This window comes from Perna viridis, chromosome 3, assembly GCF_037379345.1.
Source record: "Perna viridis isolate PV_CMFRI_1.1 ecotype Kerala chromosome 3, ASM3737934v1, whole genome shotgun sequence".
NCBI classification, from domain to species: Eukaryota; Metazoa; Mollusca; class Bivalvia; order Mytilida; family Mytilidae; genus Perna; species Perna viridis.
The window spans coordinates 59,526,088-59,541,355 of record NC_142447.1 but is presented as its reverse complement, the minus strand read 5'-3'; the positions used below and the strand labels follow the sequence as shown (position 1 = coordinate 59,541,355).

General features: G+C 36.1%; 1 protein-coding gene across 5 annotated transcripts in view; it reads right to left on the bottom strand.

Annotated features, from left to right (window-relative positions):
• LOC148623153 (uncharacterized) overlaps nucleotides 1-12,311 on the bottom strand; it is a 46,254-nt gene extending 33,943 nt beyond the window's left edge. For 3 of the 5 annotated variants that reach the window (XR_015920793.1, XM_088573730.1, XM_088573733.1), the window contains exons 1-14: nucleotides 12,048-12,311; nucleotides 10,473-10,643; nucleotides 7,796-8,010; nucleotides 7,239-7,563; nucleotides 6,853-6,938; nucleotides 6,289-6,373; nucleotides 5,849-6,028; nucleotides 4,910-5,637; nucleotides 4,598-4,735; nucleotides 4,312-4,386; nucleotides 4,010-4,165; nucleotides 1,172-1,276; nucleotides 711-818; nucleotides 387-552 (exon numbers count right to left, since the gene is read on the bottom strand). Coding sequence is in view for 4 of the 5 variants with exons in the window: in XM_088573730.1 (XP_088429856.1) it covers nucleotides 387-552; nucleotides 711-818; nucleotides 1,172-1,276; nucleotides 4,010-4,165; nucleotides 4,312-4,386; nucleotides 4,598-4,735; nucleotides 4,910-5,637; nucleotides 5,849-6,028; nucleotides 6,289-6,373; nucleotides 6,853-6,938; nucleotides 7,239-7,563; nucleotides 7,796-8,010; nucleotides 10,473-10,643; nucleotides 12,048-12,117 (2,608 nt within the window). In the remaining variant the exon portion in view is untranslated. Of the gene's footprint in view, nucleotides 1-386; nucleotides 553-710; nucleotides 819-1,171; nucleotides 1,277-4,009; nucleotides 4,166-4,311; nucleotides 4,387-4,597; nucleotides 4,736-4,909; nucleotides 5,638-5,848; nucleotides 6,029-6,288; nucleotides 6,374-6,852; nucleotides 6,939-7,238; nucleotides 7,564-7,795; nucleotides 8,011-10,472; nucleotides 10,644-11,879; nucleotides 11,917-12,005; nucleotides 12,027-12,047 lie in introns of those variants that run through there. The other 2 variants (XM_088573732.1, XM_088573731.1) reach the window with 2 other exon arrangements.
• Nucleotides 12,312-15,268: the final 2,957 nt, after the last annotated feature.

The following is a 15,268-nucleotide window of genomic DNA, read 5'->3' as shown; positions in this document are numbered from 1 at the left end:
CATGATCTTTGAAAAAACTCGTTCTAGTAGATACCGTATACCTGTATCTGCATGGAAAGTCTGCGTCTGTAACCATTAGTACGAATTTCTTCTGATCCTGCAACATTGTACTGACCCCAACCAGATATATCAATACCCCCCCCCCCAAAAAAAAAGAGGAGGGTTACAGGGTCAGAGGAAATTCGTACTATGTAACCATCTGATCTTGGTAAAAACCAGTTCTAGTACATACTGTATATATTTATACTTGCATGGAATGTCTGCGTCTGTAACCATTTGATCTAGATAAACCCGTACGTTCTAGTACAGACATATTAACTGTACCTGCATGGTCCATCTCTTTCTGTGATGATCTGATCTTGGTTTAAACTAATCCTAATACATACCGTCATTATCAATATCATGGTCGCACACGTCCCCAATCCCGTCACCGTCTGTGTCTATCTGGTCTGGGTTTGACGCTGTTGGACAGTTGTCACAAGCATCCCCGTATTGATCGTCGTCATTCCGTATATTTTCTTGGTCCGGGTTCGATACAAACACACAATTATCCTAAAAATAAAAGTTGAGATGTTCAGGTGTTCTCCGCTAGAGCAGAATAGATGGGATGGTACTGTGTGTTTTCTTTTTGCTTTTCGTTTGTTTGTATTTATTATGTATTGATTCAAAATAATTGGAGCCCTTTGCAAGTAACATTACTATAGGCTTACCGGGTTGTTTGGTATTCCGTCGTCGTCGATATCGCTATCACAGGCATCGCCGACACCATCACTGTCAGTGTCTTCCTGTCCACTGTTCGGTATCAACCGACAGTTGTCCTATAATTTTATATAAATTATCCAGAAGTTAGGAAAAGTTTAATAGTACAAATTTATATTAATAAAACACAGTTTTTAACGTTTAAACTGCAAAACATTTTGGGAAAATAGGGCAAAGGAGTAATCAAGGGAACCTAGATTCCAAAATTTTTGTTAGTAATAAAATGTATTTTCCAATGTGGTGGAGATGCCACGTAATGCTTTATGAAAGAAATTAACAAATCGAATTTGGTAACGAATGGATGGTCAACTGTGATTTATAATTTTGTTAAGTTAACAGTCAAATTTCTCATGAAATTTCTCTTTTTTCAAATCTTAAGTTACAACATAAGACATTTACATAATACACACACCTTCAGACAACTTTGACCAATGCACTCCAAGGAATCGTCAGGGACGCCATCTATATCTGAGTCTTTACCGCACGTAAACCCATCGCCAGCATATCCAATTTTACACTGCGTTCAAATAAAGAAATCATTCTATAAAGGGAAATCACTGTATTGTAAATAAAACAGGAAAGGAATCTAAAGTGCTGCGTCATTTGTTTTCAATCCCCACTATGTTTATTACTGTGTTAACATATTCTTTCTTTAATAAAATACTGTTTACACTAATTAAAACATTCGCAAAATGTCTCCCGCTTTTAACTTAACTTTAATTAACAGCAGATCAGACCAAAAGAGTTATGCTTGTCGCTAAGGGCTGCAATCATATTAATAGGGATACCTCATTTTTTGTATCCATCTTAATACCTAACCAACATACTCTTTGCAGAGTCAGACGAAATGAACGTGATAGCTTAAGTAAGTGTTAACTCGACAAAAGAACCCTTTTCTGAAGCTGTTTTTTTTTTAAAACAAGCACTAGACGATATTTTAATAATTCTTAAAAAAATACTTACATACATGTAATCATAATCTGGCGGGATACATGTGATTGTCTGTTGGGGAGGGGCTATGGATATTTTTCTGAGACAAATTTTTTTCGCCTTTTGCCAAAAATAGTTTCTTGTTTTTCGCGACAAGTCGAGAACATATTTTTTGGTCGAGAACCAAATATATGGTTAAAACCAGTAAAAGTTGAGAGTGCAACAAACAATATCATTTTCACACTGATGAAATTATCATTTTTTTCTCAAAACTGAAAGAAAATCCATAGTCTCTTCCGGATAATCAAATGGTTGTTACCTTAGGGTGTGTCTTTTTCGTGCATTCTGATTTTCTTTTTACCTTCTACAGCATCTACAGTGCCACTTTTTCATTTGTAAAAAAACACACACAGATGCCATGGATTCAACGGATGATAGAACAAAAGCGTGAAATAGGATTCCCCCCCTTACCATTCAATTCTTCAACATTGTTTGTGGCATATTTTAAATGAAAGGTTTACCTTTGTAACAGAGTAATCAAGGGAACCAAGGTTATAGCGGTAATCAAAAGAATGTAATCCAGGGACAAAGACCAGATATGGAAAACAGACATACATAACAAAGAACATAAAGTAACTAAAATCATACATACAAAGTAACAAAAGTAAATGAGCAACTCGGACTCCACTAAAAACTGGGAGCATGGACCAGGTGCACCGGTAGGGTAAGCGTCCTCTGCTTTTCTAGAAACACCCGCCGAATTGCTCATAAAAAGTCAAGTCCGGGGTAGACAAACGAGGGAAGGAAACCTATGACCCGTTGAATAAATCAGTTCTCATGGTGCTGATGGATACACCATAACGATCCACGAGTTCATGATAACGACCATAAAACTTCTGTAGTGATGACTTCAATCTTGTAACAACATAACCTTGTTCCAGAAGCCTATTTGTTAGAGTTCTAGCGCGATACAAAAAGTCTGCATAGTTTCGGCAAGCTCTGGCATAACGTATGAGTTGTGATATGAACACTCCATACGCAGTAGCCGAAGGGATGTTGCCACAGATGAAAGGAAAGTTGACAATTCTGAATGAAGTCATCACGTTTGTCGTAAAGTTTGGTCAATAGTTTTCCTTTACCATCGATTTCTAAGTGTAGGTCAAGATATGAGGCTGACTTCACAGTGTCTGTAGTATCCTTTATCTCAAGTTCTTTTGGGTAGATGCGATGTATCAAATCCCCGAAATCAGGATTGTTTAAAGATAGTACGTCATCTATATAGCGGAAACTGAGATTGAAGGATCTAGCCAAACGATATTCTTTCTTTCTGATCAGATCAGCTATAAAGTCAGCCTCATAAGAGTGAATTAAGGAATAGGTCAGCAAGTAAAGGAGCACAATTTGTTCCCATTGGAATGCCGATCGTTTGTTGTAAAACACGTCCACCACACTGGACAAATATGTTGTCGATTAAAAATTCCAGCATTTTGTAAACATCTTCCTCTGTATATTTGGAAGATGATTGGGAATTATTTCTTACAAAGTATGAGGAATCTGTACCATGAACTATATATTTGTATCTAGGTGTACCATCTTTTTTGGAAAAACAACGATGCATAATGTTTTTTAAGTCGGGATTTTAACTGAGTATGGGGAATAGAAGTATACAGTGTTGAAAAATCATAGGTTTTAATGCTATTATATTCAGATAATAGTCTTGAACTGATTGTCTCCAAAAGATCTTTCGAATTTTTCAGGATCCACATTGAATTGATACCACTACGGGAGTAAGAAGTATTGTGGTAGGACTGTAGACCCTCTTTGACAGTTGTGAGTATAGACGTTAAAAGTTTTGAAAGAGGTTTGGTGGTACATTTTGCAGATCCAGCTATGAAACGTTGTTTGTATGGATTCTTGTGAAGTTTAGGAATCCAGTACATAGACGGTAAATCACAATCATCGTCCTTGGTAGAGAGACCAAAAGAGAATAGCACAGATTTATGGTTTTCCACAATCTCTTTTTGGAGAGAGTGGTAGCAGTGTAGGTCTTATCACTGCTATTATTTTCTACGTCTACCTCTGATAATAAACATTGGATATAAAACGTTTTGCAGACAAAAACAATGTTGTTTTGGGCTTTGTCTGCTTGTACGACAACATATTTGTCATGTATAATAGACAATGTTTTTGCTACATCGGGGTCTTTGAAAACTGATGTAGCCTTGGCACTCATTGACCTACTTAAAACTTTTATTCGTTTCAAAATTAAAGACCTCACGGCCTTTAACCCCTCTGACAGAGCTCTCGGTCGCTGGTTTACCTGACAAAAGAATCCGGCCTGGCGCCGATGTTTGATACATCTTGCGTTAATATCACATTCCGTATCGTGATCTGGACATAAAGTTCCAAGTTTTCTGCAGCCAACAGTCTGGTTTCCGTAGTAACCATCAAAACACGAGCCACAAATGAATGAACCCTGGAAAAATATTTTAGAGAATAAATGATATTTAGTTGATAATGATGTTTCACTTTAAGTGACCGATAGGATTGTGAAGTGAAATATTGCTCGGGTGAATAGTGGATTTCGCTGATAATTACATGCGAGATGAAAAAAATACTTACAACAGTGTTCTCACAGGAAGAAAAGTTGGTACAACCACCATTACCTTCTCTGCACTCATCTATATCATGGCAAACCTACAATATGATATACCTAGAACAAATCATATGGGAAACAAACAAAGGCTGGTCAAAAGTTCTATATTTCACAATTTCACACGAAACAAAATGAAAAGGCAAACTAATCAATCAGTTTAGCAGAAAGAGAAAGGCTGCCACAAATACGTACCCCAGGAAAGTTGATTTCAATATTATCACCATATCCTAGACTTAATATGTATACAAGTACCTGTTGTTCGAAGAAATCCTCTACTCCCAGTCCTTCCACTTTATTACCTGTGTAACCAAAGGGACATTCAGAACATTCAAACCCAGGGTTTGTATTAATACAGGAAGTCAAATTGCTGCAGGGATTGGCTAGAGAACACTGTAAAAGAAGAAAATGGATAATGTCAAACCTAAGAGCTAGGGAAAGCCTTACAATATACTAAAATATAAGTAAATCTATATTAAAGGAGGGGTTATTTAAAACATAAATAATTGTTTTCTTATAACAAAATAAATTGAAATTAAAAAATGGGAAATAATCAAGCGTTAATACCTCATCAATATCGATGCAGTGTGTCCCATTTCCTTCATAACCTCTCGGACACTTTCCACAAATGTATCCGTCATCAGTGTCCTCACAAGACACACCATGAAAACATGGACTGTCAGTACAAGTCAAAAGACCACAACCGCTGATGATACTACCATTGCCTGTCATTCCAAAGGGGCATGAGCCACACAAGAAACCAGTCTTTGTGTCGATACATTCTACGCCATCAAAGCACGGTTTTGTAGCACACGTCACAATCATCTGATTACAGCCTGTTTTAGTTCCGTCTCCCGTCATACCATCTGGACATGGTCCACATTCATACCCAGTTTCTGTCTCGGAGCACACTACGCCATCAAAACAAGATTCTGGTACGCAAGACGGGAAACAGTCATTCCTTTCGCCACTTCCTTTCATACCAGACGGACATAATCCACATTTGTAACCAGAAACAGTATTTGTACATTCTACCCCTGAATAGCAAGGGCTACTGTTACATTTAACTATAACCTTTGTACATCCACTTTTAGAGCCGTTACCAATAAATCCAGTGGGACAACTTCCACATGCATGTCCTTTTTTGGTATCAATACAAGTCACGTTTTCAAAGCAAGGATTATCACTACATTTCACGATAGGAAATGTACAGCCATCTTTTGTACCGTCTCCCTCCATACCAGATGGACATTTCCCGCATTTATACCCCTTCCTGGTGTTGGTACATACCACCCCTAAAGTATGTAAAAAAACTAGTGTCCAGCATATATATATATATATATATATATATATATATATTTGTCAACTATTTCGGGTAAACAATTCAATGAAATTTCTTTAGAAATGGCAGGTAATTCAGATATTTTTTTAAACCATGTATGTACAAATATGAAACTATTCGTAAAGTATCCTACATGTAATTAGTTCTGATTTACTGATACTGACCTTTAAAGCATGGGTCCAGCTTACAAGATGGTTTGAGGAAACATTTTTTACCATTGCCTTTAAAACCTGGTGGACACTTTCCACATTTAAACCCCTTTCTAGTACTCTTACAGCTGACTCCAGGATGGCATGGATTATCAGCACATGTCAGTTTGTTGAGAACCAGTTGATCCTTCGGGGCTGTAATATATAACTGTTAGATATGTATAAAACAATTTAATACAGCACAATTTATGGTTCGTGCACTTCCAATCGTGAAAATAAGCACTGAATCTACCACACCATCACCACGAGACCTGGCTACAGAGACATCGGAACAATATCAGGACATCGTGTTCTACACTTTAAAATCGTGATAATTAATAGTTTAAATAGTTGAAAAAAGCCAACTGTGTATAAATAAAGGCGTTAACATTTGGTGAAATTAATTTGACACATACCCATTTCAGACAAGACAAACTTAGCTCCAGCAGAACACATGTCACATTCATTCATACTCATTCTCATTAACCGGGTTTCTGTGGTCTGAAATAAAAAAAGTTTGACAAGACTTTCTACAGCACTATTGGAAGACTATTTCAGAAAATAATCAATACTAGTACCTAAAACCACAGCAACGACAACTGACATATATCATGGATATACATAAGCGGATATAGAGTGTACCAATAATTCCATTGGGAGAATTGCACACAAAAAAAGAATGATTACTAATAAGTACTAGCAGACTTTGGACGTGCATTGACAATGTTGTAAGTCTTGTTATCCCTTCACTTATTGTGGAAGGACTATATTACAAAATTTCTAAGCAGTCATGAAAATTCCAATTAGGTTCTAGTGTAGTTTATTGGCTAAAACTTAAATCTAGAGTCTTCAAAAGGAGACATACCTGATTTTGTCTCTTTTTTAAGGCTGTATTATATAAATAAGGATTATGATCTTCGGTGACAGGTACAAATTGGCTGTATCCTCATACAATGTCTCGACCAATGGAGAAGACATACCTGTTTGCTGATTTCAGCCTGTAGCGTCTTGACAGCTGTAGTCAGGTCTTGTATCGTCTCAACTAACATCACACTCATCGACTGAACTGTCAGAATAACAAAATATCTTTATTACAGCTACTTTCTTCATGGTATTTCTATATATATATATATTTATTTTACTGGTAATGTTTCGAATTATTCGATAGTCATGAAGCAGAGCATCGCAGTCATGTAGTTCGCGAATTGTTAACATAAATTCGAATGGCTAAATATACTACTATCACATTTGTTGAAAAGATATTTTTTAGTTGCACTCACTGTGTAATTTTCTCTGATTAAGACAAAGTACAGCTATCTTAGGTTAAATACAATATTTACTGTAAAGAAACTAAAATGATATATACACTGTTCATATGATACAAACTCCTGCTCCCTGTCGTTGTGGATTGTGTCCGGCTGTTTACGATCGACAATATTGATTCTAACCCCTCTATAGTTGGCTCTGTTGGAGTTGATGGATTCTGGTTCCGCTTGCTGAGAACGAGCCTGCACCGGTCTGTCAGACCTAGGAAGCGACAAGAACGGTTTTTCTGAAATGGTGCCAGGCAACAGAACATTCGGTTTCTGTTTTGGTAGAGTCAACATCGATTCGGGAATGCTACATTTCTGAATCTTAAGAATCATAAGTATCTCAGCGTTCCAGTAGAATTTAAAACCATTGTGACGTCTCTGAAGAAAAAAAAAAGAAATAACACACTACAGAAAATTTCATAGGTTTCATAATTGCCAAATTCTAAAGATGCAGCGTGCAACCATCCTACATATAAAATGGAAGTCTTCTGCAGATTGAAATTATAAACTTGATTACAACAAGTAATATAAACATATAAATAATTGTTGATTGCAAACGAAGTCGTGAGTAGAAGTTCATTTTAAACACATTATAACTATTTTAACTTACTATTTGTTGTTTTCCGTAAAGCATGGACTTGAAGGGAAACTTGGTACGTTTTCGTCCTTGGTAAAGACAATCTATATACAGATCAGCGCTATTACGATGCCTTAAAAGTTCGTGGAAATGAAGAACAAATTTGATGGCATCTGTTGACACTATGCTTTTACTGTGGAATGTTAATGTCTCCTCACCTTGTGTTCGCGAAGACAGTCTGACGATTACTGAAACGACATATAAGCAGTCTGACAATTACTGATACGACATATAAGCAGTCTGGCGATTACTGAAACGGGATATAAACTGACGAATACTTAAACGACATATGGTTAGTCTGACGATTACTTTAACGATATGCAATCAGTCTGACGATTACTAATATGACATATGAGTAGTCTGACTATAACTGAAACGACGTAAAAGCAGTCTGACGATTAAATATGGCACATAAATAATTTTATGAAATGTAAATATTTATTATTTTCCAGAAATTAGAAACAAGTGAATTAAATATAATAATAATCAATAATTACAAATTACAAAGTAATTACTATCACTAAATTGAATATCATTAATATTCTAAATGCGGGCCTAAAAATCAATAACATAATTCATATTTCTCACATTTGGGAGGATGGCATCCTCCCAAGTCAGGGTTTTGAGTCCACCCTCGCTCCCTCATACCCCTGACATCACTAATTCATATTTAGCGTGTTTCGTCCAGCCAATTCCGATTGGTTGCTTCATCGGGCGAGAAGCACCAATGAAAATCGATTTAACTTAAAATGTCTGTGGCAAGGTAAACAATAATTCGAGGTAATGGACTATCCGATATAGTAACTGAAAGTTGTATGGTGTCACAAATGATGCAATATGAGCAAAAATGATAACTGTAGATTCTGCTTAGAGTCTTTACAGAACAAATGACATTGTGTGTAGCCGCTTCGTAAATTATATCGAAGAGTTTCTATTACGAGTAATTTGATTGGATTTTGGATCCGGGTTAAATTTAAGTAGCTCACTAGATGGCACCGGACGATACCCGCTAAATATGAATGGGTGATGTCAGGGGTTTGAGGGAGCGAGGGTTGACTCAAAACCCTGACTTGGGAGGATGGGAGGATGGGTGCATTGGGTAAATTTACAAATCTAAACTGATTACAAGTACCTGTCTTCAATTAAAAAGTACCCACAATTTTCAATTAGCGAACTTCGAAACGGGACGAAACATAATATCATGAATTAAACAAACGGACTATATAATCGCCAAAAATTAGTATTTTATATGCAAAAGAAAAATGTCTATTAAAACTTCGATCGAAAAGTTCTTTCTATAAGTTTCGTCGAAAACAGATGGGCGTATACAAAGTGTAAACAGACGTTACTATACTCGACGTCACATACAACACATTTTCGAATTGAAGCTCTACTGTTTAAACCGTCGGGACTTACCGCTAGAGTTGTCTCTCTTTAATTTAATATGAAGATAGTTCGCATATATGCATGACGTGTTAGTACCAACGAGTCGCTTATTAGCTTAAATCATCCGTAACAAATCCTTACGGGAAAATCCCATACTAATATCCGCCATGTTGGTTTCTACGGGACGATTTGTTTACAAACGAAGTTCGTAAGTTCCCGTCGAATTTCGATGACGATCGTCTGCTTGATCAACTTCTCGGTATTGTACGTTGTTCGCGTCAAATAAATCCGAGATATCCGAAATAACGCCGAAATGCATTCTGGGTTCTTCGGTTTTTGGACAAACCATTTAAACGTAAACAACATCTCCTAGCAACTGTAAACTTGGCCGACTTTTTACAATGTAAATATTGGCACCGAGAATTAAAATCTGACCGGAATTTAACGATTCAATGTTTAGGGAGAAGCCGTTTGGCTAAACGAATGAGCAAGTCATTTAAGACAATTTAAACGTCGGTAGGTGTCAATTAAGTCGTAGAAAATATTTTTATTCAAATTTTAACAGTATGTTATTTATATGACACCGAGTATAGGTTATACAGACGTTTCAAAGTGTATACAGACGTTACAAAGTTTGTATACTATATTTCAACAAGAGGGAGTTTCTCATGCTTTGCCGCGAGACGAGATGTGCATAAGAAACTCCCGCGAGTTGAAAATATTTAATAATCTGTTCATCGCTGTTTTGCTGAATTGTAAGGTATTAGTTTCTTTTATTTTCAGTAGTCCTGACCTAAATATGTAAGTTTCATAAGCGCTGCAAAATTTCCTTTCGGGACTATTTTTCGTGACGTCACGTATGTTGTGCAGCTGTGATACAATCATTTGAAAAAAAATCGGTTAACTATGACGGTCGCGTTTAAAATTAATTTTGTGGAATAATTTTGGGATTTGTTCATTCTAATAGGGTAAATTAATGTATTTAATCATTTTTTACTGTGAACTAGACAATATTGCCACAAATTATCTATTATTTCTTACGCAGTAAACAAAGAGACGTTTATTTGGATCGTCAAATATTCCTACGCTGTTGCTTGTATGTCACGCGAGGAAATAGAAACTAGTGATAATTTTCATTCTCACTCGACTGATGTGGGATCGAAAATTATCGTATAGCAAGATCAAAGGTATTTTGAACAAAATAGCGATAAAGTTACTAATTGTTCTAAAAGTCGTGGTATCAAGAACGCCATGCTGGTGGTACCTTTTTGTGAGTCGAACTGAATATAAACAGCGAACTGAGTTCCTGCCTTGAAGTCTTGTCCACTGAACAGAAACATGACACCCTCTCTAGGTTTTGTTGTCTCTGGTATCACACCGCTGAGAAATACATCCTCTCCTCTAGTAAATACGTCATACAGCTCATTATCCCCAACTGAAAATCATTGAAAGGACATGGCATTATCCATCGGGCGTAATGGATTTCAGTATTTAAGCCAAACCCAGTGCAATTAAAATTGAAGAGCTAGATAAGTGCAAATTACATTTCTATCGTTTGGATGAAATAAAACTAGACAGAAATGTATCTTTTTCTAATGCTTCTAATAATGAAAACATTCCATTATCAAATTATATCACACATAGCAAACATGTTGACTACAGACACTCAAAACCACAACCTAATGATGTTTCATCTTTTAGAATGTTACTTAGTGGTTTCCTTTGCGTTCATGCGTTCGGGCATTCCATCTGTCATAGAGATAATTGTTTTCGACAGACATGTGCAATTTTTTTGATATTGTTCTTTTTCAAAATGAGATGGGCATGTGACATGCACGTTTCTGCTGTTGCATAATTGTTTCCACATGAAAATCATAGAGAAGGAAATGTAAAACTTCCGCGGTGCACTTAGCATAAATGCCAAGCAGCACCATGTGTTTACAGTGCTTATGCGTCTTTGTAAAAATAATGATGGTAAACAAACATGTATACTAAGCATCAAAATTGGAGGAGGTTATTCCTTGTTTAAGCATGGGAAGACTATGATTCTCCCCATTACTTAACAATATTTAATTTCTTTCCAATACAATTTTTCTTACTCCGGCTGCTATAAAAAAAAACATTCTCAATAAAAAAAAAAAAAAATCCCAGAGCTTCGACCCTTCGAGAAAAAATAGTTTGTGTGTAAATTACCATGGAGTAGTAACAAAACGCAAATTTCGTTTAATTGTTTGATGGTAGATATGTCAAAATAACTTGATAACATGATATATATTGATTTAAGTTGAGTCCTTTGATAAATACTTCTTATTTAAGGGATAACACATATTTATTGTAACTTTGCAACTACTTGGTATCTATATTTGTTTGGTAATTGTTATATAATTTTACACCGATTACGCAAAAGAGGTCATTTAACAAAGTGTTAGTTTAAAACTTTTTTTAATTATTATCACAATTTTAACACACTGAATGTGCGAAAAAAGAATTTAAAAAAAAAGAAAATCATGAAATATACCTTTAAGATGTTCACAACATTACATACCATATCGTATAGACGATTCTACAGGAGCCCACCATTACATACCATATCGTATCGACGATTCTACAGGAGCCCACCATTACATACCATATCGTATCGACGATTCTACAGGAGCCCACCATTACATACCTTGTCGTATCGACGATTCGACGGGAGCCCACCATTACATACCTTGCCGTATCGACGATTCGACGGGAGCCCACCATTACATACCTTGTCGTATCGACGATTCTACAGGAGCCCACAATTACATACCTTGTCATATCGACGATTCTGCAGGAGCCCACCATTACATACCTTGTCGTATCGACGACTGTACTACTCCTATTAGTCCGAGTATAATACATATCAATCCTAAACATGCCATAGTTTTATTAATAACCACTTTGCTTATGTCGTCCCAGAATTTTGTTTAACAGTTAGCATAGTTCTGAAACCTGGTTTAACTACTAGTATTCACTAACTATCCACAACAAAGGGTTCAACAAAATCAGGACATAATCAACCACCGATATTATTGTAGTACTGCTGGCATCAACTCTACTGAAAATCCTTATGTCTGACAGGAGGTTGTAAAATATTTGAGGCTCTCTGATTCATCATTGTCAGGTAATCTCATACCATAGGAGGCTTTCCTTCACCTTCAATATAATTATTGACACAGAATTATGAGCTTCAAAGTAAGTACAGCAATAATGAGTCAAAATACAACATCGTTATTACATTTTGAATTGTCAGATTAGTACTTATAGCACATAGATAAATACGAATGTTGGAAATTGTTAAATTGTGGTTTGTTGCCATTTCTTACGTTCTTAACTGTAAAATATTTTAGCCTTGTAATTAAGTGACAGTCTAAGTAAGAATCATGCAAATTCTGTAAAATGTGATACACCCCAAAAAAAGGCTACACATTTTTTGTTTTTTGTAATTAAGTGGCTTTATAGGTCTATATGATGAAATGTATACATGTTTTTTTTGTAATTATTCATTCCAATCTGTCTGCTCTTAGGAGATAATCCACAATGAAAATCCAACCGTTTCTATTGTATTTAGTGTCGTTTACAGAGTTATCTCCCTTGATTTTGATTTCTACAGTATATAATTTTATCTCATTGGAAAAGGGTTATATGAAAGGCCACATGTTAATTTCTGTTCACTATAACACTTTAAATAAAATACCAAAAATAAAAATATGTAGACTTTCCGACTATGAATCACTTTTTGCATGATTTTTTTATCTGGAGTGCTACTTAAAACCAACTGTCGCTGTATTTACGTCACCCTCTTCGGGGGTATGTTATACCCTTCGGTGAAACTGTATTGTTTTTTTTTTATTTTCTTATTTCCTACGCTGTTTCAAAAGCCACCTTCCTTGTTCCTTTCCGATTAAAATTATCAGTTTCTTCATAAGGAAAGAGGATATGGATAATATCAAAAAGACAGCATCCCAATCCGACTGTTAAAAAGCCAGTCTAAACGGTGAGCCAAATGCAGTCTAAATGATGAAGAAAAGGCAGTACGGTAAGCCAAATGCATCTAAACGGTGAGCCAAATTCAGTCTAAACGGTGATCCAGAGTCAGTCTAAACGATCAGGCAAATGCAGTTTAAACGGGATTTATTGCATGTTATTAGATTAATATTTTTTTCAAGGAGAGAGTTTCTCGTGCTTATCTCGTCGAGCGGTTACGCCATAAGACGAGATGAGCATGAGAAACTCCCGCGAGTTGAAAAAAATATTGAAAGAGTAATCAAAGGAACCAAGGTTATAGCGGTAATCAAAAGAATGTAATCCAGGGACAACGACCAGACATGGAAAACAGACATACACAACAAAGTAACTAAAATCATACATACAAAGTAACAAAAAGCAAATGGGCAACTCGGACTCCACTTAAAACTGGGAGCATGGACCAGGTGCACCGGTAGGGTAAGCGTCCTCGATTTTTCTAGAAACACCCGCCGAGTTGCTCATAAAAAGTCAAGTCCGGGGTAGACAAACGAGGAAAGAAAAAACATGAGCCGTTGAATAAATAAGTTTTAAATCTGTTTATAGATGTTTTGCTGAAGTATAAGGTATTTGTTTTTTGAATATGTAAGTTTTATAAGCGTGGGATTGAAAAGTATCGTGTAGCAAGATCAAAGGGATTTTAAACAAAATAGCGATAAACACCCATGTTCCCTATTTTAGAGGTGTAAGTATGGCCTATCGTGATATCCAAGTTCATTACCGAATCAAATATTCAATCATTTTCAGTACTACTATGAGGAATTTGCTTCGTTTGATATCGGCATGTAATAATTGCAATGACTTGGCAGGTTTTTGTTTTAATTAAAAGCAGAAGTTATTACTGGCCATAGATGTTTTGTTATTATTGACCATATTTAGTGCTTATTACTGAACATAACTATTTGAAAAAAAAATATTGACCATACCTGGTGCTTTTCACGGATGCTTTATTATTATTGACAATATCCCGTTTTTATTACAGTACCTGTGGTCTATAATATCACCCGGGCTGCCAGGTTAATAACCGCTGCAGACATTATTCAAATAAAACGTCGTTTGACAATTGGATGACGTCGCGTAAAACGTTTTCCAGGCTTTGCAAGATTCTATTTTCAGAGAGTGCTGCCTGCAGCGTCTAGAGTGAATTTCGAACGTCAGACGCTGTTCGGAGCTTGGTCAACATCAAAGTACACGATCCGAACCGGCGTGAAAACAGGAAACAAAGACGATACAATGTAGCGAACTGAATAAATAAATGATATATTAAAACTTAATATAAGGAAATCATGATGTTACACGAAAAAAAATGAAGCACTAACGATATGAATCCCCACAAAAATAAAACCAACAAAAGCAACAGAAGTGATATTAAGTGCTCCAGACGGGTAAGCACGTCCTGCTGCACCAGCGGCACCCGTCATATTAAAAGCGAGTACCGGGTATCTGGTAAAAGTCTCGCAACAATAATGCAGCTCCTCGACACGAGTCGAAAAGGTTTTCCATAAAAAGAAGTAAAACTCGCAATACACAGGGGCTTTCTCCAACTACCAAGTATGCAGCCCGACTAGTATATATCAGACTGCATATTTAATAGTGGGAGCAAGCCCCTGTGATCCAACAAAGTATCATATGGTAATTAAAGTAAATAATGCGAAAATGGTAAAAAAATTATCCCAAATAAACAAATCAAAGTTAATGATAAAAATTACCTTAAAACATGGGACAATACCAACTATATATGTGTAAACGCCAGAACATTTGATCTTAACATAGCAATAAATCATGCGAAAAACTGACCCCGTGTCAGTACTGAAAAGTTTGACCTTTGTGCAAAAAAGATATCACTGTATTCCCTCCTGTCAGAAATGTTGTTCACTGTAAATGCCTGTATATGAGCTACTATAAAAATATTCGCTGAGCACTTGAAACGTTGTCTCAATGATCATAAGTTGTCCAAAATCATTGTCTTTAGAAAGATAAAAATATGTGGCTATCAAAAAAAGAAAA